Source organism: Lichenostomus cassidix, chromosome 5 (assembly GCF_008360975.1).
Source record: "Lichenostomus cassidix isolate B80296 chromosome 5, HeHo_3.0, whole genome shotgun sequence".
NCBI lineage: Eukaryota > Metazoa > Chordata > Aves > Passeriformes > Meliphagidae > Lichenostomus > Lichenostomus cassidix.
This window is the reverse complement of record NC_139486.1, coordinates 3,227,444-3,253,044: the sequence shown is the minus strand read 5'-3', so window position 1 is coordinate 3,253,044 and position 25,601 is coordinate 3,227,444. Positions and strand designations below refer to the sequence as shown.

Here is a 25,601-nt window from a genome sequence, read left to right as displayed (position 1 = left end):
TTCCATAAACAGGTGGGAGTGAAGATGCAGAAGCCAATGCGATATGGCCACACCGAGGGACACACTGATGTCTGCTTCGATGACACTGGCAGGTAACAGCTCTGCTCCTAGAGACTGAGGGAGGGGTGGACTTGTTCCTGTCTGACGCTTTCCCAGGAGTTTGGTATTAGGAAAATTTTTTTCACTGAAAGAGTGGTCAGTCATTGGCACAGACTGCCCAGGGCAGTGGTGGAGTCCCCATCCCCACAGGGTTTTAGAAGCCCTGTGGGTGTGGCACTTGGGAACATGGTTGGTGGTGGCCTTGGCAGGGCTGGGGGAACAGTTGAACTTGACAGTCTTAGAGGGCTTTTGCTGTCTTAATTGTTCTATAAATTTCTATATCAATCACTGCTGTGTGAGATACTGGGATGGATTTATGGCCTGGCGTGGTCCAGGAAGTCCTTTGGGTTATGCCTGTGTTGAGAACTGGCTGTGTTACATATTTAGGTGCTCTGAGTTTAGAAATGATTGATTTATAACTGAAATGTAATCATATATATATATCCCTATGTATATATATAGAGAGAGAGTAAGTATTATATGTATATATATAAAAGCTCTATATACACATTTTATGAGAGTGACTTCATAGATTTTAGCAGAAATCAGTGTAGTGTGGGAGTAAATATGTTTATGTATGCACTAAGAAATTAAAAATATAGTTGAAGGAATGCAATGTTGGGATTGCTATCTTTTAATCTTGTGCTAGTTCTTGAATGTATAAATATAAACTATCTATTTAGTGTAACCTTTTTATAGATTAAAAGGTAAACTGAAAAAAACCCAAGCTCTCTCAAACTGAACTCAAGGGATACACCTTATGTACTGAGTATGGTTAAAGTCCATATTATTTTATTCCTTTCTTTAGCTCTTTAGCCTTGGCACAAAGACTGTTCATAAAAGATGATCGAGTAACAATCCCTTGAAACCACAAAAAGCCTCGTTTGGCATTACAACCAAATACTTCAAAAAAGGATGCAGATTCCTGGATGTTAACAAATCCTGTGTCTTTCCACAGCTGCATTGTAACCTGTGGCAGTGATGGAGATGTTAGGATTTGGGAAAACCTGGATGACGATGACCCAAAGTCCATTAATGTGGGAGAAAAGGCTTACTCATGTGCTCTGAAGGTATGGCTGTTAACACAGCTCCTCACAGCTGGGGATTTTCCAGCTCAGGGATGCTGCTTCTGTGGGTAACATTGAACAAGAATTACCTCTCACAACTCACTGTACCCCATACACAGTCATAGAGGAATTATTCCTTATCCTAAACTTTTGTAATGTATTCCCCCCCCACCTCTTCCTTCACGTTCAGTTATATTAATTTCTGACTTTGATCTCCTTTCTGAGAAACAAACCCAGCAGATTAAGTTAATCATGCAGTGAACTTTTTAGCCTGTTTCAGTGTTTTCTCACCATGTGAGTTAGTAGAAGTTTCCCAGCAGAGGATGTGATCATCAAGTATTAGGAAGAAAGCCAAGAGGTTGTTTTATGTAGGCCTGTGTTAAGGTCCAAGGAATTATAATCTGTTTTAATCAAAACTTGCTTTCACAAAGTGTCTAATGGTTTAGTAACTTTTTTTTTTTAATAATTGGTTGATGTTGTTTCGCTCTCAAAATTGTTGTTTGGGCTAAAGATGTCTCTGACCCTATGTCACCAAAGTGAGAAGAGGATTTATATAATAGAAACTTATTCTTTTTACTATGCATGTTCATGTATTTAGCGTGAGAATTGTCACATTATTTCCTTCATGTCCAATTCTTGCTATGTTACAGTAATAATAGTGGGTCTAAAATATTGCCTTTGCGGCAATTTTAGAAGACAAGACTTCCAGAAGCCTCCATCAGTCCTACAAATATTGTGTGTTTAATTTGGAAGTGATAAAGGGAAATTTTAAAATTGTTTTTCAACTACTTGTGATTTTTGGAGAGGAGTATGAAAGAAGAAATAACTTGAGTATTAACAAATTTGTATTGCATTATAACAATTATAATTTGAAACCCTATTTAAAACTACTGCTTTAAATGAATCCCCTTTCCTATGTCCCTTTTAATATCCCTCATGTGTCTGTTCCTCAATACCTGTACAATCTATTTTCATCATTGATTTTTAGAGTGTTTTGCTGTTGATTTTCATCACATTACTTGTCCTTTCAAAAACCAAATGAGGTGACTTGAGTGGGTTCTCACAGCAAATCAGTGGCAGAGCCAGAAATTGCTGAAACTATTAAAGAATGGATGAAGAAAAATCCTGGTTTTAATACTAGAGGGAAAAATTGAAAAAAGTGCTTCTAGTTTTGAGGATTTTTTTATTTTTAAACAGTGAGAGACTAAATGTCAGGAAACCTTTTTTCAGAAATTACTCTTCATTAATGAAATGTCATCAGGGACTGTTCTGAGACGTTAATGTAATTTAGGTAATAAATCTAATCTCTTTAATTTTTTTTAGGTTATTTACTGCTAACTGCTGCTTTCTTTACCTTCAAGATTTTTACTATAATTTTAGACAGCTTAACAAAAAACCCCAACCACAGTACTGCCTTCCCCCACAAAATACCGTAAAAAAGGAAATAAGGCATTTCTTTATTTTAAAGTTTTACTGCTGTATACAACTGAGGAGTACTATTGTCACTTAAAGATATATTATTTTCCAAGTATGGGATAATTATTTCCTTTGTTTTGCAGTTTTTAAAATCTGGATTAATTTTTACTAAACATCTGCCTTCTGTTTTCTGCAAAGAACTGAGCTATAGTTCATATACTTCTCATCTTTCCCTGGTGGTATTTAGCTGAGAATTCCAACCATGTCACCTTCAGCAGGGATGGCACCAGAGTTGCTGCTGGATCCAGGTAATGTGGGTAAGGTAATATTCTGTAAAAGCACAGAATCTGGCAAATCCCTCACAGGCTGATTTTTACCAACGAGGTCATGAACCCACAAACCTCTGAGGGCTTTAAAATGTTGGAAAATGCCTTCAAGGGGATGGAGGGGAAGATAGGAATGAAAAGAAGCTTAGGAAATGATGCTCTGGGAGATACTTGATCCACCAAGTAGTTTTATATAGAACTCTGGTGTTGTGAAATAATTTCTTTATGGTATTTGAGTGTTTTCAGCTCTCAGTCTGATGCACAAGTGTTCACCCTTATGGATGTCTCCTCTCATAGGGGGTTTTGTCACTGGGAGCTGAGGATGATGTCCTGACTGCTCAGGATCATGGAGCTGCAGATGAATGTGCACATGTAAAAGTTAGATTGGTTCTGATTTGTGTGAGAGCTTTGAGTCATTCTCTGGCATAAGCATCACTGATCTGTCAAATGATAACAGATGACACTTTCAAGACTTGCCTGAGGGGAATTTAATATGCAGTTTAGTTCTTTTCTTAGGGCAGCACGTGTGCTTTTACAGAATATACTCTAGTGCTTTAACAGAGAAGGCAGAATAGCTGGCAGGCAATGGGGTTTTGGTGGGATTTTTCAGGTATTTAAGGCTCAGGTGATTCTTAATTGGATTTGGTGAACTCTTTGGGCAGTCACAGCTAATTCAGGCTGTCTGCTTGCTTCTCTTGTGGAATTTGTGCTCCACTGGGGAGATGGCAGAGATCTGCTTCCTGACTCCTCTCAGTGTGAATTGAACCAGAAAAGCATTTTGGATGAACATGCTGGACTGTGAACTCTGGCAGCAGCTGCACCAAAACTGGGAGGCTGGGCAGTACCCACTGTAATCTCCAAATCTGACAGGGATCATGGCTTTGGGCCCTTTGCCAGTGCTTGTTTCTGAGGGGAACAGTTCTGCCCCAGGATCTGACTTTGATTAGAGAGATTAGGCAGACAGCAAATTCCTTGCTGTTTCTAAAATTTTTCTAAAGCCCCAGTACTCCTGCAGCCTGGCTGAGGCTCCCACATTTTTAGGAAAAAGAGCTCACAAGACTGTCAGGCCACCCCTCAGTGAGATCTTCTGTAAGGTAATGAAGGAGAAGCCATGAAGTGAAGGAGTGCAGCTAAGAAAAAATGCTTTTATTTGTCACAGATTTCTCCATTTTTACATGGGGTCTGCAAACTTCAGTTTTATATAAATTTAACATCCAGCTGGCTGCCAAAGTTCACATGAACTATATGAAAACAGTTAAAAGTAATGGTCATCCCTATAGAATTAGGTCCTAACATGAAATTTCTCTCTGAGGGTGTTGCAATGAGGTTTGAGAGGGAGTGGTACTGGAATTTTGTCACAGGAGCTCTTTGTCTTAGGAGTTAGGATTGATATTTTGAGTTAAACTGCACCAATGGCTGTAATTTTGGAAGAAGGAGTGAAGTTGTAGAAATTCTCTTATTGTATCTGATACACTAAATAGTCTTTAAAATCTTGTTAAAATGTCACACAAAATAAACTACTTGCAATTGCTTTTTTTTTTTTTAAAGCCACGTGACTAAATAATTACAGTAGTGAATATTAGTCCCACTCAGCAGATAGTTCTTAAGTCATCAGCTCTCTGGTATCTGAGCAGACATTTTTAATAAGTCATGTAGAATATTATATTAAACACATTCGTGGCCTGTGTGTACATATATCTTTTTCAAAAAACAACCATATTTTATGTATTTTGACATGAACAAAAATAATATTCTGATTAAAATAATCTGGCCTTATTCCTATTGTAACAAGCCACAAGACCCTCATTTTCCATTACATCATATGGTGTTGAGAGCTGTAACTTCCCCAAAAGATATTTAATGCCCGATTTTTATTGCCATAAAAACACAGTTTGTCATTGTTAAAATCAATGTTAATAATTTGATGTCATTGTGATCTGCAGTGACTTTATGATCAAAGTTGTGGAGGTGACTGACAGCAGCCAGCAGAAAACATTCCGAGGACACGATGCTCCTGTTTTAAGCCTCTCTTTTGACCCCAAGGATGTTTACCTGGTAAAAAAAACCCTTTCTTATCTGCTTTCTGCTTTGAATCTTATTTTCCCTGGGTGGAAAAAAAAGTTAAAAATGTAATTTTTACAAAAAAAACCAACCAGTGGCTGGGCAGATGAGACAACTTAATTTCAGCTGACCTTGCTGGTGATGGAGTGTGTCCCAACTTATTGCCTCCTAGGAGTACTCAGTCTTTGCTTTACTACTCAGTTACTGTCTATATTCTTCTCAAATCTAATTTAGAGGAGAAAAGATGCCTCGCTAAAGAAATTTAATATTAATTCTGAGCCTGTTTTGCAAATAAATAGCTCACTTGAAGTATGAGGGTTTATAATTAGAGCAGCTTGGAGTACAATTATCAAGATGACAGCATTGGCAAATTTTAAGTCTTTAAGTGATTTAAACAGGGAGGATTTCTTCTTAAAACCGCCATCATATGTCTGTAGCATATAGGGATTTTTCCATTTTGTAGCATTAATTTCTCTCTGTCTTTAATTATTAATTTGTTTACTCCGTTCTCTTCCCGAGGCATCGGCGAGCTGTGACGGTTCTGTCAGAGTCTGGAACATTGCAGATCAGGTAAAAGCTGCCCTTCCCATGTCAAGTGTTTCCTAAGAAATCCAGGATTTCACAGACAGCAAGAAGAGCTGGACTGAAATAACCTTCCTGCAACATGATTTTCCTTTTGGGGATGAAATCTAGCAACGCTTCACAGAATACTTCTATCTGCTACTGGGAGAAATTCCAAAACCTGATTATAAAATGTTGCCAGGGTAGCTGTGTTTTGTTCTTCCTGTCTGTGAAATCTCTGATTCCTTCCGTTCATCTTTCCTAATTGGCCAACACTGTAAGTGCCAAGGACAAAATAAGGATAGCAACTGACATCAGAGTCCTCATTTCAGAATTTCAGCTCGTTGCTTTCAGGTCTAAGGAATTTTGATTGTGGTAAACAATTTATTAATTGTAATAAACACATTTTGGCTCTGCTCTTGGAACTCTAAGGAACTTGAAAAGAGGATTTCAGGTGAAGGCATTAATAAAGCAATTCTGCATATGGATATGACATTAGTTTTGCTAAAAGCCTTTGACTGGAATAAGAATCCCTGAGGAATTATTTCTGTAAGTACAGTTGAAAATATACCCCCCTCACTTGTGGATTGCTACCTTTTTAAGACACAAGCATAGCTGTAGTGTGAAATCTCATGTTCCAGACTGACACTGGGTACCTTCTGGGGAAATTACACTGAGAGTGTTCCAGGACTGGGGCAGTTTGATGCATGAATCTGTGCTGGGATCTGAGATTACAGCCATGCATTCCTTACACTGCTGGGACCATATTCAGGCTGCTGTGTGTCACCTTGCTGCAGTTGATCTGGGTTTGAAAAATGCTTTTTGGCCACATTTCTCTATAACCTAAAAATAGATGAGCTCGTTTGTTCTGCACTTGATTAAAAATACATGTTCGCTGATCTTATTTCTGTTACAAGTAGTTTCATTGTCATTAAAAGAGTTTCAGGGCTACATTGACAAAGTATTTTTAAGGCAGTATGTACTACTGTATTTTGATGAAAGGGATTATTTCAGTTTAGATCTATTTTTTTGCTTTTTTTTTTCCCCCAGCCTTTTCCTTTAAGAATTTATACTAAACAGTAGATTTTTGCTGAGCTGGAAAGCTTATTTTTTAAATTTTGTTTTCAGACATGCACCAAAAGCTGGCTGCTGCTGCAGAAATGTAATGATGTGATAAATGCTAAATCAATCTGCAGGCTTGCCTGGCAACCTGGCACTGGGAAGGTAAGTGACATTGTTTTGTCACATCTTAATCTTTCTTTTGCCTCCGAGTCCAACAGGAGAATTCAATCTGGGCAAACCCAAATTGCACCTCCTGGGAGTAAGGAAAATATTTGGGGTGAAGTTCCCTTTTAGGAAACATGAAAAGCTGGAAATGGTTCCTTGTTTAAGCTCCAGACTGTGTTTGGCAGGAGTCCAGCTGTCAACCTAAACCAGCACTAAACACTCTTGTTGTGCTGAATAGGAAGGAACATTGTACACGAGGGAAATAATCAAATTGCTCACAACAGAGCATCAAAGGACTTCTGTCCTTCCCTGCTTTAAGTAAATTTTGCCCTACTCTGTAAATATTTCCTCAGTAAGTTGCTCCCTTTTTTTTTCACCTGAAGATCAAAGTTGCAGGAGGGTGTAGTCAGGTGGGGATTGGTGTCTTCTCCCAGGTCACAAGCAGCAGGACAAGAGGAAATGGCCTCAAGTTGCATCAGGGGAGGTTTAGGTTGGATATTAGGAAAAATTTCTTCACCAGAAGGGTTGTGAGACCTGGCAGAGGCTGCCTGGGGCAGTAGTGGAGTCCCCATGCCTGGAGGGGTATAAAAGCCCAATGGATGTGGCACTTGGGGACTTGGGTTAGTGGTGAAGATGACACTGTCAGGTTAGTGGTTGGACTTGATGACCTTAGGAGTCTTTTCCAATCTAAGTGATTCCATGATTCTTCAAAATCCTTGGCTGCTATGACAGTGTTATGTATCAATTTTCCATGGAAGAGTGAGTGTCACCCTCAGTACAAATGGTTTCAACATCCATATTGCATAAAAAACAAACACTTTCAACTTTTAGGCTAATTCTTCACACACTCATGCATTTGAAATGTAAGCAGTTGTCTTGCTTCTCTTACAAAGGAAATTGTTTGAATCCTAAAAAAAATAAATCCTAAAGAAGTAAACAGCCAGTAACATTTTTGTAGTTTTATCAAAGATGAAATGAATTGTTTTAGGAATCAGCTATTCAAATCAGATTTATTGAGAAATTGTAGCCTGATCAAAAGGAGTTTGGGGAGGGAGGGTAAAGAGTAATCTAAGCCTTGTGCTCAGAGCATTGACAACTATATGTGTATGTGTGTCAGATGTTTGATGAATAAGAACTTCTAACCTTATGGTGCAGTTTTCTGCCAGAAGGAAATGAAGATTACAATAAAAACATGCATGTTTTGCTCTGTTGCATGTGGAAAGCATTACAGAACCTTGTAATTTAAATTACTTCAGCTTCCTCTCTCAGTTGGCATGGCTGGGATGTTAGAGAGCTGTTGAGTACTGAGGCAGTCACATCTGTAAGGGTTCTGAATGAAGGAGCTGTGCTGTTTGAGGGTTCTATTTGACAGGTAACTTGTTCTAAATTGTGTAATATTTTTCCTTTGAGCAGCTGCTGGCAGTTCCTGTGGATAAAGTTGTTGAACTGTTCAGAAGAGAAACCTGGGATAGTAAATTCAGTCTGTCAGATGCCTCCATCACACAGGTAGGTGCAGAAACCATGGGCTTGTTAAATACTCTGTAATTTAAATGTTATTCTTCTAGCAATTGTCTTCTGCACAGTATCTCTCCCTTCCCTGACCCCTTTTTCCTGGTAATGATTGTTCACATTTTCTGTTTAATTTCTGATCCTGTTACTTTCTGTTGGAAAACAGGGCAGAGATACTGAATGATGTCAAACACCTTGATGTGGCTCTGATTCCCCTCTTTCATTTATAGTAACCCACCAGGTCTCTAAAGTCTCCTGGTGACTCACCCACTGCAGCTGAAGAACATCTGTTTTCACAAATTGCTCTAAATACAGAGCTTTTTACAGAAAATGCCAGGAGTATTATTTGCACACAGAACAGAGATGGGAGTTGTTCACTTTATATTTTATTGAGCTGAAATTTAGTAGACCTGACTGTGCCACCTTCTTTCTTTTGGCCTCACTATGTGCTTGGAAATATTTGGGTTGAAGAGAACCACCTTCTAGAGTTATTAAGATGCAGAACACACAGCCTTGGATTTTAATTTATGGAACTGTATTAAGTTCAAAATAAATAAAGCAACATTTAGTGCTGAGTTTGCAAAATACACTCTGCTTCTGTCTGCATGTGTAGAATTGGGTTTTGTTTGACCTCATGGCAGTGTTTAATGACAGAAGATGGATATTCTGAAACAAAAATAGGTGTGCTATCTTTAAAGAATGCCTTTTTAAAGCAACCATTTTTATAATAGTTTTTAAAGAAAAAGACCTACCTACCCCCAGCCCATATACAGGAGGCTGGATATGGTTTGCTAAAGATGATTATTATTAATTTTTTTTATTCCAGAATATCTGTCTGTTTTAAGCTCCAGAACAGTAATGCTGTGCATGCATTGGTCACTTTTGATTGTTATTTGTTTTATTCTTTCCTCAGCCCCTGAATGTTGTGGTTTGGTCTCCTTGTGGGCAGTTCCTGGCAGCTGGAAGTGTGGATGGGAATATAGTGGTGTGGAATGTGGAAACCCAGCAGTGCATAGAGAGGTATTCAGTGTTGTTCCATAAATCCATCCCCAAGTTAATATTTTTTTTCTTGGAATAGAATTTTGTTGTCTTTTCTGTAAAAGTGTTTTGTGCAAATGTAGAACTCTGCCTCTTTAAAAAAGAGTAAGTAAGATTTACAGGGTTTTGTGGTTTAACCTGTCAGGCAGCTTAAGAAAGGGACTTGAATGTGGATTTTGTTCGAATTCCAGAATCTGTCCTTCTGTGAGTATCTGTTACTACTTTTGAATCTGATTGTTGATTAAAGGAGAGCTTTGATGGCAAGAAATTTTCCTCACATCCCAAACCCCAAGATTATTGTCAGTAACATGTTTCCTCGAGGGAGGGAAATATAGATAAGTCAGTCAGTCATCCTCACCTGTAGGCAAAAAAGGACAGACTGGCAAATTGCACTTTGGTTTGTTAAAGCTCTTAAAAAACCCTAACTATCCCCCCAATTAAAAAAAATATTAAGAGTGGTAGAACAGAAGAGAATTATCTGAATATTTTGGATAAGAAACCTGATTGTAACTGTAATGTCTATGTTAAGAATTATAGACAGATTATGTAAATAATTAATGGAATGATTTTTTTGTGAGGATAAAGGGTGGAAAAGATAGAGGATTAACTTATCAGTTTAGTGCAAGAGAAACAAATAATGTTCTTCCTATAACTGGATGGTTCTGGAATAAATGAGTGCTGGGGAATTTATCTTCTATATGTATATCAGGAGGCTGTTTTAAGAATATGAGTCTGATTGCTTTTTAAACTTTAAATTATTTTCTTCATAGAAAAGGAAGACTTGCTCTATTTTTTTATAGCAGCTGTTTACTCTGAAGGTCACCTATTAATTATCCTAATATGTGTAATATCACTTTCTTGTACCAGTAAATATTACCACTTTTTCCAATAATTCTTGGTGGGGAGGGTTCTGCCCTGAGAAGCTTACTAAAAATGCATTATTTTCCTATCCTTTTTAGGATGAAGCATGAGAAAAAATACTCAATTTGTGGGCTGGCATGGCACCCTAAATATAAGCAAATTGCTTACACAGACACTGAAGGAAATCTGGGGCTGTTGGAAAATATTGGTGACATAGAGAAGCCAAATGACAAGGTGCTCAGTACCAATGATTTCCTGAATTAATATAATTATTTAGGTTATAAGTTATATTGAACATTCTGTTTTGTGTGTTGCAAGTTCCCTCTTGTGTATTAATTTCTTGAATTCCATGTCCTAAAGGAGTTTTGTGCTAATTGCTAATCTGGTTTTAGGTTGCCAGTGCAGCAGCCAAGGACTACAATGATCTGTTTGATGGTGATGATGATGATTATTTAAATGGGGACACAATTGAACCACCTTCTTCCCCAAAAACTGGAGATAATGAGGATGATGCAGATGACATTGTGCAACCCTCAGGCCATGTGAGACGGGCAGTAATTGATGACGATGATAACTCACTAGGTACACAATGAACTTATTTGCCAGAGCTGTTTTCCTGAGCATCCTCTACTCACATATATTCTGCTTTATTTTTCCAGAGAAATTTGACTGTTTAAAAATTTTTAAACCTATAGTCTGTCATAATACTGTGTGTAAGATGGATTTTTTTTTTAACTTCTAGATATTGGGTTGATAAAAGCTAGTTCCAATCTTCTTGACAAGGAGGATGATGGTGATGATCAGATTGGTGGCTTTTCAGCTTTGCCACCATCATCTACACAACAACCTTTCTATGATGGGCCAATGCCAACCCCCAGGCAAAAGCCCTTCCAGTCTGGCTCCACTCCTGTGCATCTCATGCATCGATTCATGGTAAATCTTTGTGCTAATTTAGATTTAGATGCTTCTTTTATATTTAATATTGTCCAGTTCGTGTTGTGTTTTTATATAAGCCAAGATTGTTGATTGTTTGGTTTTTTTTTTAAATACTTCAGCGTGTGAAGCTAAATAATGGAAAGTAGCTTTATTTTCATGCAAGGACTCCATAATGTTTTGGTTTACATTTCAGTAGCTTTAGAAATAAATACTTGGCTTTCAGACAAAATCAAGCTATACAGTTTGTACCTGTGCTGAGTTCTACCAAATCCATTTAAAAATCCTTTTTTAGTCAGAATTGTGGGTATTTTTGTGCTGCTAAGCCTTGTATGTTAATCATTCACTATTTCTTTCAATCTGCAAGTTCTTCACACTTGATTTTGTAAGAAGATGGTTGAGCAGTGAGGGTAAAACTACCTTCTGCCTAATTCAGCTGTTTTAGGAACCACTGGTCCTGATTACACAGGTCTTCAGTCCTCCTCCAGCCTCCCACCCACTCTTGTTTCAGCTAAAATAGTTACAGCAGGCTGGCTTAGGGCAGTAGATTTGATGAGTTTAAGGCTTTTGATTTGATGGGTATTTTTGGGTGTGTGTTGTTCCTTTTGGCAGGTGTGGAATTCCGTTGGAATCATTCGCTGCTACAACGACGAGCAGGACAACGCCATCGATATTGAATTCCATGACACCTCTGTGCATCATGCCACTCACCTCCCAAACTCCCTGGGCCACACCATGGCTGACCTCTCCACTGAAGCCATTCTGCTGGCCTGTGAGAGTACAGAGGAACTTGCAAGGTAAGTCATTGCTCGGCAAAACCTGTCACAGGGAGCTACTTTTAACTTGTTTCAAATATATTGGCTTTTATTTTCAGCTTTTATCAATTTCGAGCTTTTTGGCTTTTGATCATGCTTTTTATTTATGGGACCAATTTCGAGGAGGATTTTAGCTTCCACCTACTTGAAGATTTCAAGAGTATTGAAAAATATAATTTGTTTCGTGAGGATTTCTTTTCGATTCCTTTTTCAAATATATATATACTGGAAACTTCATACATTGCAGGCTCAAAGGGAATTGTAAACATGAACAATAGTTTTTCAGTCTGCTCAGATCAAAGATCAATCATAAGGATTCAGTTATTTCTTTTCACACTGTTGCTAAGGAGATGTTTGGTGATACCCATAAGAATTACAAGTGCAAAAAACACAAGTTTATGAAAACCACAGAAAGATTTAAGCAGCTGGGCCAGCTAAACTCTGTTCTTGCATTTAAGAACAATTGCAACAATATTTTATTGTTGGTTTCTGTGGATATTTCTTGAAGAAAACGCTTTCTTCTTATTTTCACAGATACAGCCTTGTGGTAAGTTGAAAAGCATCCTTTAAAAACATTATTTGTTATATATTGGTTGTCTGACTTTGAAAGTGTCAGTGTTTTTCTCAGTGGGAATGGGTAATCTCTCAAAAGGCACAATGTTTGTGGATTGGTCATAGGCAGCTTTCAATTATGAAGAGCTGAAGTTTCTAATATTTTTTCCCTTTGAAAGACAGCATAATATGACAGATTTCTAATAAGGACTGATATTCAAGATGTGAAGGAGGACATTTATCTGCTTTCATCTAAAAAATCTGCCCTCAGACCTTTACTTCAGGTTTTAGAGACTCAAAATCTGCAGTGCTGGAGGTCAAGCTGGCTCTTCAGTTCCTAATAATAAGAGCAACACCTTTGCAAATGACCACTTGAAATTTGTCATCCCATCACAGATCTCTGATAAAAATGTAATATACTAGTGTGGTTTTGGATACTGTATTTAATTTAGTTCACATTGAGATATCTGTTGGCTCTTTGTCTGTGCCTTAGCAAGCTCCACTGCATCCATTTTGGCTCCTGGGATGCCAACAAGGAGTGGACTGTGGATATGCCAAAGGATGAAGAGATTGAGGCCATCTGTCTGGGTCAGGGCTGGGCTGCCTGTGCCACCAGTGCCCTGCTGGTCCGTGTGTTCACAGTTGGGGGAGTTCAGAAAGAGATCTTCAGTCTCCCAGGCCCAGTGGTGTCCATGGCAGGACATGGAGAGCAGCTGATGATTGTTTATCACAGAGGTAATTTTCTCCCTTTTATCTTCTTTTGGAGCTGGGGTTGTTTTCAATCCTCGTCTCTCACTGGCTTCACACAGTAATTAATTTGTTTGTAATCACCAGAGAGTGTTTTCTTCTTTTCTTTGTGATGTTTCTTCCTTTTCCTCTTCTGGATGATGCTTTTGCAAGCACATCCATCACAACCCACAGATCTGTGACTTCTGACAGCAGAGCCTATGTTTGATATTGGGATGCTGAGATTAAACTGTGGGGAAGGGGAGAGCTTTGCAGCAGTGAAATTAATAGATTAAACCTGGGTTTCAGATGTGCCAGAAGGAATTACTACAGGAAATTAAGGAAGTTGTTGTTATGCACATCTTGTGTGTCCAAAATGACAAATAGTTGTGTGGCTGACAGTGGTATTCATGGATAGCCCTGCATTAGCATTAAGTGTTGATTCAAAACTAATTTAGCCAAGGCAATTCTTCTGTTTTCTAACACAGTCACTGAAAACTTCTTCCTAGGTACTGGGTTTGATGGGGACCAGTGCCTTGGAGTACAGCTGATGGAACTAGGAAGAAAGAAAAAACAAATCTTGCATGGAGACCCTCTTTCTCTTACAAGGAAATCCTATTTGGTGTGGGTTGGATTCTCTGGAGAAGGTATGAAACATCTGCATGAGAGGTATTGAGAAATATTGACACTGTTGGGGGATTACAGGAAAGCTGGAGAGGGACTTTGGACAAGGGATGGAGTGACAGGACAAGAGGGAATGGCTTCAAACTGACAGAGGGCTAGGTGGGATATTGGGAAGGAATTCTTATCTGTGAGGGTGGTGAGGCCCTGGCACAGTTTCCCAGAGAAGCTGTGGCTGCCCCTGGATCCCTGGAAGTGTCCAAGGCCGGGTTTGACAGGGCTTGGAGCAGCCTGGGATAGTGGAAGGTGTCCCTGCCTGTGGCAGGGGTTGGAACAAGGTGATCTCTAATGTCCCTTCCAATTCAAACCATCCTGTTATTTTATGGAACAATTTGGATAATTAATGCCCTTTTAATAATGTTGATCTTCGGACCTGGACTTTTTCCTTTCAATCTCCTCAACGCTAAACCAAGTTCTATTTTTCTATTCTTCCAATATATTTGTCAGAGATCTTTAATATTTTCCCACTCAAACATTATCAGAACTTGTTCTCCTGATTGGTTCTCCTGCTCAGCCAAAAGAAATAAACTCTGCAGTACGTCATGAGAGCTCCCTGACCCCCAAAAGTTGGTAGCTTGGGAGGACCTTTTATAATAAATATAAAAAGTAATGGTATAATAGCTGATTTCCTTTGGGAATCTGCCCAAGCAGTATAAATTCGATTTCTCCATAAAATGCTTTAATTTTGAGTTTGTCAGTTGAGCAGCAGTGGTGTTGGCTGACAGAAGGTGGCGCATCTTTCCAAGGAAACTGCCTTTTCCCAACCAATTTGTGTTGTGTTTGAGAGAGGATGTCCTGTCTGTAAATGATGAAAACCATCATTTCCCGGCTGTACCCACTTCCATCTTGCTGGGTTATAATTAGTAGCTTGTCAGAGGAAACTGTTTTAATTTGTAACAAACAGGTACTCCTTGTTACGTGGATTCCGAGGGAATCGTGCGGATGCTGAACAGAGGACTTGGGAACACTTGGGTTCCAGTGTGCAACACCAGAGAGCATTGCAAAGGGAAATATGATCATTATTGGGTCGTTGGCGTCCATGAAAACCCCCAGCAGCTCAGGTCAGATAATTCATCAGGAAAGGCTTTGTTTGTCTTGGTACTCAATCCCAGAGGATCCATTTTCAATCCCTTTTTACTGGGAGAAACTGCAAACTTCAGCTTGTGCTGAAACAAGTGGCTGGGAAATATGCACAGCAAATGGTAACTTCCCAAAGATAATTCTGTCTGGAGGATTCATTGTTAAACTGATTTTGAGTAACTCATTAGAGTTTTATAATTTGTAACCAATTAATTATGGCTCTTTGCCTTGGCTGAGAGGTGTGTGTGCACTTTATTGACACATTTATAAAACTGCATGTTGCTACAGAAACTTCCTGAAGTTATGGTGGCTGTTAGAAATCTGCTTCTGCTTTTGATGGTTTTGTTGTTTTTTCTTTTTTTTCCAAGGTTTTGGGGTTCTTGGTAGCTTTTCCCTCCCCTATGTTTTCCCTTTTTGTGCCTTTAAAAAGAATCCAATCCTATAATTAATCTACATCATTAGACATAGATAAATCAGAGCTGTCTGTTATTATATTAATATTTTAACTGTAGATTTGAAGAAACATTTTGGATGTTAAATTGCTCGAATATTTAGCTGAAAGTTAACCATTTCTCTATAAAATGTGATACTGGTGTGTCTAAGTTACTGTTTCTTTTTAGTGTGACATGCATGCTGGACATTTTGTTGCTAAGTTTTATTTGTAGCCCTTTTTATTCAGTGGTCTCTGTCCTTTTCCTACCAGAGCAGAATCCATCAGCTCAGATACTTTACTGAAATTTAGATTCTCTTACTTTACTAGTCATGGACAATTGTAGAGTTTGGTGGGAGACTGCATTTTGTTTAAACTTATATGACATCCTTCATAATCCTCTGCTTTTTTTGGAATAAGGGAAATAATTTGCTATCTCTGTTAAATGTCATTTCCCTGCCTGTTTCTCCCTCCAAATCATTATGTTTGCCTCCTGAAAATTCACCAAAAATGTGCAGGACACATCCCAGTGATAAGATGGTCAACTGTGAGTCTCTCATCCTGAGTTTTTCCTTCTGCTCCAAGAAAGAGAATGCTGCTCTCTGAATTGCAGAGAACATTTTCCTCAAAGCCAGCAGCATAATGAAGATAAGGAGGGGGAGGGTTGTTGTAGAAACACCACATGCCTTAATTAAGAGATAGCCAGAACACTGATGCTTCCTGTTCTTTTTTGTCAAAAGCTGCTCTGAAACAGCAGCTCAGAAACCCAGATGTTTTTGTCAATGTTGCATTGGTGCTGCAGGAAATACAGCTCTTGTCCACTCAATGGTTTGCTTAAGTGCTTGTTACCAGAAATTACTCCTTTAAATATGATGCAACAACGAGTCTATGCCTTCAGTTGTTCAGTGGTTTTTGATTTTAATATGTTGCATTTATTCTTTGTAATAGCTGTTAAGTCAAACATTATGTGAGATTAAGATCAGTGTGTGCTACATGCCACATTTGGAGTTTCTACTGTGAACAAGAGCATCCTATGCCTTGCTGATTTTGAAGTCTTTTTTTGCTTGCCATGTAAAAATAACTTTATCATGCAATCTTACACATCGCTGTATTTAAGCCAGTCGCTTAATTACTACTTTCTAAGGACAAATCCTCTTAAAGTATCTTGCTGCTTAGGACACATGGTTTAGATGTGGAACATCTGGTGACTGTGGTTTGTTTTGTTTCCTGCCACAGGTGCATTCCTTGTAAAGGAGCTCGGTTCCCTCCCACCCTGCCACGACCTGCCGTAGCAATTCTGTCTTTTAAACTCCCTTACTGTCAAGTGACAACAGAGAAGGGGCAGATGGAGGTATGGAATGGTGTGGAGTCACAGCTGGGAGTCTCAGGTGTCCCTGTAGCAGGGATAATACAAGACTGCTATTAATCACCTCTGCTGTGAAAGAGGATAGTGCAAACTCTGAGTAAAACACGTGGCCAAGGGGGCTATTTGGGTTTAGTGTTTTGTGTAGCTTTTCTGGTTTAGTTCACAACTGTTTCTAGAAGAATACAAAATAAAACTGGCAGAGCTGATGCAGAGTTGTGTTTATACATAATCTATTTCTGACCAGTGAAGTCTTCCTCACTCTCATTTTTTTAGTGGGTAGTGATACCAGATTTTGGGATCCCTGTCAAGATGCTCTTGAAAATGCTTGGGTTTTAATATTTTAGGCATAGTAAAATTTTTGGAAGATGTACTAAGTATTCAAATTCATATAATCACTGAAAACACAGGTTTTCTGGCTTGGCTTGGCTTATTTAGAGGCTGGTTGAAGCAAGATGTGCCTGTGGACAACTTCTGGAAAAGTATCTGTATTCTTCAATTTTTGTTGGTTTAAGTATTTCAAATTTGCGATGCTCAGTTGTACTGCACAAATGAGAAATGAACATCAAATTCTAACCTCAGCCTTTGAACAGTTTAATGCTATTTGAAATTTATTCGCTTTGATAGAACTGTAGATAAAAAGCTTCAATAGTAAACATACTGTCGTTTTTAATGAATTCTCCTTCATTTGGTTAAGTCTTTGTGTTCTTTATCTGACAGAGTATTTCTTCCATTCCTCCCTCCACCCAAAATAATGGGAGGAGAATGGCAGTAACTGTTAATTTGACTTGAGGGAATATGTGTAGGTTAAGAAAAGTTATTCCAGTAAATCTGAAAACATACTGGTTTTGAATAAGTTTATAATTATTTTAAACAGGGCTAGCCTGGTCTAATAGCCATACTTGCATTGTATTTAATGTTTATGTGTCTCACAGTTAAATGTCTAAGTTTAATGAGTTATTCTGGAATACTTCCAGTTTGCTTTGGGACAGCAGATAAAATAATTAACTTGTTCTAGAATTGTCTATACTGATAGGATATGGGTGAACATAGGATATGGGTGAATCCTTCTGCAAGCCTGTCGTGTAAATGGAATTCAACATACATGGCAACTGCTTGGATCAGGTTGTGTGTGTTTGTTATCTATCTTTTCCTTGGTAGGCATTGACTTTAAGGAGAATTGTCTACCCCTCATCCTCATTGTCAGACAAAAGGAACATTTAAGAATAAGTTGATAAAATGCACTGTGAATTGTTAGAAATTATGTTTTTTCCCCTCTGAGTTCCAACACACATCCTTCTCCCTTTTTCAGGAGCAGTACTGGCGTTCTGTCATATTTCACAACCACATGGATTACTTATCCAAAAATGGCTATGAATTTGATGAAAATGCTAAAAATCAGGCAGTGAAAGAACAGCAGGAACTTCTAATGAAGCTGTTTGCTGTAAGTACATATACATAATAGAAAGAATCCCTGAGACTGCAGGTGCTAAAGGCCAGGTTGGATGGGGCTTGGAGCAACCTGGGACAGTGGAAGGTGTCTCTGCCCATGGCAGAGGGTTGGAATGAGATGAGCATTAAGGTTCCTTCCAACCCAAACCATTTTATGCTTCTGTAATTTATTTGTAGATGGCATTTGATGTACATGTTGATGTGATTCCTCTTATTAAGAGTCTGGGTAGGGATTGATGTGATCCAGCCAGTGCAGACTATGGTAAAAGGTGGGCTGCAGTTAATCTTGTTTTTGTTGATCAGTATGAAGGGTGGGGGAAGAAGGAAATAAAAAGCTTTTCCTTTGCTATGTAGCTCATGATCATTGGTGGCTTGTCTTTATTCATTCACTCCACCAAGACCATGACATCCTCCTGCAGGAATCTCGATGGAGCTGTGAAACTGAAACATTTGACTCCCCAGGCCTCTTCTCTTGCAGCTTTCCTGCAAACTGGAGCGTGAGTTCCGCTGTGTGGAGCTCGCTGACCTCATGACCCAGAGCGTGGTGAATTTGGCCATCAAATACGCCTCTCGCTCCCGCCGGCTCAACCTCGCCCAGCGCCTCAGCGAGATGGCTGTGGAGAAAGCCTCAGAGCTGGCAGAAGCACAGGGGGATGAAGAGGAGGAAGAGGATTTCCGAAAGCACTCGAGCTCTGGGTAATGGGAATTTCCATGGCTGAGAAGCTGGGATGGTTTTTACTGCTCTGTTAATGTTGTGATGCACTTTTCTGGCCCACGGTTTGCAGTACATTTGTTGTGAAGTGACAGTTTGTGTTGTTTTGCGTGTAAATTATACTTGTAAAATGGTACATCCTTTTGATATCTTGTGAGGACTTGTTTGTCCCAGGATACCAACACAGAAGGAAATATCTCCACTCCTTGCTTCCTGTCTGCCTGTGTCCAACAGCTTCAGAGCCAAAGCAGGCTCAATACTGAGTTGCTCTGACTCAAATTTTTTCTTCCCACCTTTCCCTACCTTTGGTTATTTAACTCCCACCTATTTTATTTTTCCTCTTTGTTGCAGTCTCTCAATCTTGATTCATTCTAGGCCTGTCTTAAAATCCTATCTTCCTCTACTCCTTCCCTTTTTTCAACACCCCATCTCAGTTTATCTTGTTTAGTCTTATTCCCTCCTAACTAATGCCAGCTCTTCAAAGCTATGGAACATACTACAGGTTGGCTTTGTATTATTTTTCTCTGTATCTGTGCTATCAACCTTTCCTCTCCTACCTGCATTTGCTTTGTAAAACATGATGAGGCAAAAGGGGTGTGTGTGTGTGTTTTGGTGGTTTTGCTTTTAAATGGTTGTGGGGTTGTTTTTTAACATATTTAAATTTATAATAATATTATATACTTATATTCATTTAGATCATGTTGTTGGAAGCAATGTCTTCCTGTAGCAATTTTATGTATGAAGTTTGGGACTTTTTTAAGCAAAAGGAAGTGATAAGTTGCTGAATTTTTCTGCAGTATTTTCCCTTATTCTTCTGTGTGAAATTGCACAGTCAAAACTCATTTCTGAATGCTCTGGCTTGTTCTGGAACATGTGTGGAAGCTGTAATCCCTTGTCTGCAACTTCAGTCACTCTGAGGGTTAAAATCCATCACAAACACTGTATTGTTCTTAGTGCCAGAGTAATCTAATACTGACTGTTTTGGTTGAAAGAAATGAACCTTTTGTTTATGTATGTTATACAGATTTTGGTAATTGGCAAATTTTAGGAGGAAAATGCAAGACTTGTACCTCCTACTGTACTGGGAATTTAGAGAATAATCAGATCAAGTGTTAAAATGTGATGCTTTGAGTGTGAAATTATATATCCACGTTGCTACCTGTATATTCACGTACATGAATATATGTGTACATTATATTAATATAATTATATGTTCATATAAATATAGATTATATTAATGATACAATGTATATTCGTGGATGCAGAAAAGTGATCTGGTGATACTGGAGGTATATGTGTTTAAATAGAGCTTACAGAAGATCTTTAACATTTGCATTTTTATGTGTTGCAAAGTGTTCTGGCAATACAGTTATGAAGTGGTGAATGAACCTTTAATTTAATCATCACAGTTTAATCAAGGTATAATTAATAATAATTAATAATATAATTAATCTGGCACATAAATGCCAAATGTTATTGTTCTTATTGCCTAAATTAAGTAAGCTTGCTATCAGTTGTTTGAGTTTTCCTTCTGAATTTGGTGACCACTTCCTTCTGCTGAATTCCTTCCTTTCAGTTACAGCAGCTCTGCCACGGAGTGGAGTCGTCTGCCAGCCAGGAATGTTCAGCAGGACCAAGAAGTGGAAGATGCTGAAGATGCTGAAGATGCTGAAGAAAGTGATGCCTGTGAGGAAGCAGAAGAAATCCCAGAAGTGCAAAAACAGAGTAAGAAAAATATATTTTCTGAATAGACCGGAAGTTATCTGGATAACTTTTGCAGACTTAATAAGGAATGAAGAGGGTCCATATTCCAGCCTGTGCCTGCAGGCACTGCAGAGAAACAAGTTCAGTGTGCTGCTGTGTCACAGCTGGGTGTGCATTGTACTCACTAACCATTGCAGGGCTCCTGGGGGACTTTTTCCTGTTTTCTGATTTTATTCCTAAAGGACTGGGTCACCTTCTAATCAGTTACTTTTCTTTCAGCTCCAGTCTTGCAGGGGTTGAATTGATGGATGGGTAGTTTGCTGGGCACAATTTAAGGAATAAGCTTAAGGTTTAAGAAATAAATGTACAATTCTAAATCTAGGTAGAAGTGACAGGTGGTTTTGTAAAAGTTTTTGTACTGTCTGAAAATGAAAAGTAATGCTTTAAGATAAAGGTAATTTCGCTGTAATCATGGAATCACAGAGTGGTTTGAGTTGGAAAGGGATTTTAAAGATCATCCAATTCCAGCCCTACTGCATTGGGCAAGGACACCTTTCGCTAGACCAGGTTGCTCCAAGCCCCATCCTTAATTATTTGTCTGTTCATTGTTTTTTGGGTTTTTAAGAAGTTATCCTATGACATTTTATTGCACTTCAGTATGTACCCCTTTTCTTTTCAGAAGAGCCAAATCCTTTCTCCAAAGGTGTCACTTCAGCAGAGGTGACTGCTCCGAAGTCTGGTGAGTAAATTATTTATTCCAGGATAAAATGACGACCCCTTTGTCATTCTTCACAACATCTGCTCCTGTTTTTATCCTCTGTTCTCCCATTACTACTTAAATTTAGTGCATAACAGTGTTGTCAAATGGGAAATTCACAGAATCATGGGATGGCTTGGATTGGAAGAGAGCTTAAAGCTCATCTCATTCCAACCCCTGCCATGGGCAGGGACATCTTCCACTAGACTAGGTTGCTCCAAGCCCTGTCCAACCTGGCCTGGTTGCACTGATTGTTGTTCTGACATTTTTAAGAGGTTCCCTGTTCCTGTCTTCATTACCTAATGATGTTCCATAACACTGTTCTGATTGCCTTAGCTGTGCCAAAAATGCTGAATCAGTGCCTGCCTGGCTATGCCATGAAGGCATTCTTTGGGACAAGGGAGAAATGAGAACAGTGATCAATGGATTTGTTTCACTAATCACAGGCCCATTTATCACTTGCAAGGCAGAGTGAGTAATCCTGATGTAGAACTGTGAGTATGGGCAGGCAGGGGCAGAATGTGACCTCCAGCAGCCTGCCAACCCTTGAGCAAGAATAATAGGAGTGGAAACGGATTTGGGAGTGGAGGAAGTACTGGGTCTTCCTCTGGGTTTGTATTTTAAGCTGTGAGTCCTGTGTGGCATTTCTGATAACTAAGAATAGCTGAGCACGTACAGCATAACCTTCACAGGGTTATTAAAGTGTCTTTCTGCTCGTCTCAAATGTGCACATTGCTTCAAAGATTTAGATACATGTGTGAGTGCACACATTTTTACATTCTTTTGTCTTTCCTCTGAAACAGTTCTGGTTGGATCCAGCAGCCGAGGACGAGTGAATCCATTTAAGGTAAGAATTTTGCAGCTGGTTTGATTGTGATGCTCAGAAAACCACAACAGATTCTGTCTGAAGTTTCCAATATAACAGCTACCTTGAAGGGGAACATGACAGCAAATAAATAAAACATCTATTTATTTTTTTTCTAGGTGTCATCCAGCAAAAAGGACCCAGTGATGCCCTCAGCAAATGTTTTAGACACTATGAGCAAATACTCAAAGAAAACATCTTCGTCTGGCAGCCGAGCTGTGAACAAGCAGAACCCTCCAGTTATAAAGCCTCTGACTCCCAAACCCAAGACCAAGCAGGTAATGTTTGTAGTCTTCCTTACATTGTTTCAGGAGGAAAGAACAAAAATTGAATTTTACCAGCTTTTATCGAGTATGAAAGCCTGTGAGTAAAGCAGCTTAGATGGCAAAATTCATTTAAGCATAGTGCAACAACTATGAAAGCACATGAAACAGCAGGAAAAAAATCAATTGTAAAAATTACTTTATGTACTGCATCTTGAGTTTTTATTTTAAATAGAGTAAACATCTGTGCTGAAATTGGATGGATTAGATGTTCTATTAATGCAAGTGGTTATTATGTCTTCAGGAAAGGCTTGGGGTTTGTTAGGCTATGTGGTACATGTTGTCTGAGAATGAGGTGGTTTTACCTTTCTCTTTCTTATTCTCAATTTCTGTAGGCTTTAGCAGCCTCCTTCTTCCAGCCTCGCACACCTACAACTAATCCCAGTGAAAAAATAGTGGAAGAAAGAGAAGAAAAAGCAGGAAATGAGTCCCAAGAAGCTAAAGTCACTGCACAGGAAAACACAGAAAATAGAAGGTGAGTGATACTTGCACCTCAATGCCATATTCCAATTTTGATAGAAATGCAAGACCAAAACCTGTTTTATTTCTGAAGATGTTGGACTGGCCAAAGAAATATAACATGAAGATTAAAGCTTAGCTCACAAGTTGTCACATTTGTGAACCCACTTCAGAAATGTGGGAGTAAATAATTAGTGAGCAATTCAAAATATCATTTTGGGGCTCTAAGCAATGGTTTTTGCCTTGATTACTACTGGTAATGACCTTTAATAAATGAAACCAAGTGTAGGAAATGCTGAAAGTTTAAACAGCTCTAGAAAATCTCCAAGTCTGAAAGCTAAGGGTCCTATGTGAAAAGGTTTTATTTTGGTGGTTTTTTTTTAAAGAGAAGCTCAATAAAAACTTCAATCACCTGAGGAGCACATCTCTTCCTAGCTAGGGCTCTAATCTGTCTTGTTCCTGGGGAGCAGATGTATTTCCTAACAATCCCAGTCCTCATAAAACCTGCATTATTACAACCATGTTTCATTTAGGCTTCATTTAACTGAGGAAGATGAAGGTAATTATTACTCATTTGGATTGGCATTCTTTTCATTAACCTTTCCAGAAGATGTTCTACAACAAGTGGCATGGAGAGCTGTGAGAAGGATGAGCTGAGATGTGCTAATGAATGTGCTCTATTTTTAAGTTGATGGGACCCTGTCAGAAGGGAAGAGAACCATTATGCTTTGTCATTCTAAAAGTGGAATGTTAATCTCCATATATATCACAGTTTTAATAAAAATGCTTGACTTAGTCTTGCTTTGTCAGCATGTTCTGAGCATCCTGCAATGGGTGAGAGGAGGTTGCTGCCTTGAGAGGTCTTCTGAGAACAAAAAAATCCAGTTAGGTGCTGTTCAGAAATGTTGCTTTGGGAGGATGTGGCTTTCCTGTAATCTTCTTAACCAAATAATTTTTGTGTGCTTGCTTTAGGCCAAAGACAGGTTTCCAGATGTGGCTAGAAGAGAACAGAGCAAACATTTTGGCAGATAATCCTGATCTGAACGAAGCAGAAGTAATAAAAGAAGGCATGAGTCGATTTAGAATGCTGACATCAGAGGAAAGGATGGTAAGAAAATATTCTCTAATTCTGTGGGTTTGATATTTTTGTCCCTCCAGTGAACCCTTGGGCTATTTTCAGGTAGGAATTTTTTCTTTAAATTCCACTCTTGTCCATTTTTATGGATTTCAGTTTTGAATTGTGCCATGATGTATGACATATAATTTATGAACATATAAACAGAATAATAAGCAATATCAGAAAGCAGCTTTTCCAAAGTGAGGCTTGTGAGAGGAACGTAATCAATGAACAAATAACAAAAGAGAAAGGAACAAGTTTGAAGTCCCATAGCCAGGCTTAATTCACTGGGGCTTAGATTTGTTCTAATTTGACTTGTTGGGCATTTTGGGTTTCTCATTTCTCCAGAAAGACAATTAAGAGCTTCAATTTCTTACACAGTTTCAAACCAAGTCCAATTTTGAAGGAGAATATTTTTAGAAGAAAGGAAAGCAAGGAAATAGTTCCTTACTTAATCCTTATTAGTTCTTCTCAGGAACTATTTCAGTACCTTAAAATCAAAGTAATAAGGTGTATAAAACAAAGTGGTGAGTTTTGTGGCGTAATTTGTAGTTTTCTGTTCTCCTTCAAAGGTGTGGACTGAGAAAGCAAGAGGAGGAAGAGTCAATGACTCAGCAGAAGACAAAAAGCGAAAGCGTCCCACAGCTGAGGGAGATGAAGTGAAAAAGGACCAGGAGCAGAAATCTGAGGACACAAATGCATCCAAAAAATCCAAGCCTTTAGATCAATCCACAAACAACAGATTGTCAGCTTTTGCCTTCAAGCAGAGCTAAATGAAGTGGTGCCTTCTCAGTGTCTGTGTTCTGAAAGCATTCGTGGAAGAAACTCCTCTGTGCTGAGGAATTGGCTGCCATGCTTCAAGAGCACTGGCAAAAAGAGTGCCTGGCTCCAAATAGTCTTTTAGAAAGTGTATTTTTATCAGTTCTTGAGGGAAATGCTGAATCCCCTCTCACAGTCTTTTACAATTTACTGCTCATGGGCTGTTCCCTGGCAGCACAGTCCCAGGCAGTGCTGTGAGGCTGTGGTGCACCCTGTGGGCCTTGATACTGGTGAAATTGGGTGCTAAATGCAGGTTAATCCTTCTGGGGAGGGTGAACTACATCCAAACTCTGCCCTGTGGTTTTAGAGAGGCAAAATAATGGCTTCCCTACCATCCCTACTGCCTTGAGAGTAAGACACTCTAGGAAATGGGTGTGAGGGGAAGAAAGGTTAACACGTTAAAGAAAGGTTAACATGTTAAGCTGCATTTTCAACATCTGTGGCAGTGGTAGAGCCTGATATGGGGAGGGATAAAAAACCAGAGCAGAAGTTGAGTTAGGAAGGTCAGGTGTGCAAAGCCAAGCCATTCCAGACTGTGCCAATGTGCTTTCCCAATCCATACCTCAGGAGGGTCCAGAAAGTGCTCAGAACTTGTACTGTTTTGAATGTTGGTTTCTTTAAATAAAATGTGGCTGTTTCTTTGTTTAA

The 25,601-nt window shown here is 38.9% G+C and overlaps 1 protein-coding gene across 1 annotated transcript; it reads left to right on the top strand.

Moving 5' to 3' along the window:
* Positions 1-17: 17 nt before the first annotated feature.
* Positions 18-25,601, top strand: WDHD1 (WD repeat and HMG-box DNA binding protein 1). Its single transcript, XM_085063784.1, has 26 exons — positions 18-92; positions 1,058-1,169; positions 1,678-1,702; positions 2,830-2,890; positions 4,852-4,963; positions 5,489-5,539; positions 6,659-6,754; positions 8,171-8,263; positions 9,180-9,286; positions 10,264-10,399; positions 10,558-10,747; positions 10,908-11,098; positions 11,711-11,895; positions 12,959-13,200; positions 13,701-13,838; positions 14,777-14,933; positions 16,619-16,733; positions 18,058-18,189; positions 18,676-18,893; positions 20,486-20,634; positions 21,293-21,352; positions 22,174-22,217; positions 22,355-22,513; positions 22,894-23,033; positions 23,990-24,125; positions 24,707-25,601. The coding sequence occupies exons 1-26, from the start codon at positions 25-27 to the stop codon at positions 24,905-24,907; spliced, it is 3,318 nt and encodes a 1,105-aa protein (XP_084919910.1). The 5' UTR covers positions 18-24; the 3' UTR covers positions 24,908-25,601.

What these genes read in the sequence shown, in the direction of transcription:
- WDHD1 (XM_085063784.1), top strand. Translation starts at nt 25, where the DNA reads ATGCAGAAGCCAATGCGATATGGCCACACCGAGGGACACACTGATGTC. An exon ending in AGAGTTGCTGCTGGATCCAG is followed by an intron (nt 2,891 to 4,851) that starts GTAATGTGGGTA and finishes TGTGATCTGCAG; the next exon opens with TGACTTTATGATCAAAGTTG. An exon ending in GAAAACACAGAAAATAGAAG is followed by an intron (nt 23,034 to 23,989) that starts GTGAGTGATACT and finishes TGCTTGCTTTAG; the next exon opens with GCCAAAGACAGGTTTCCAGA.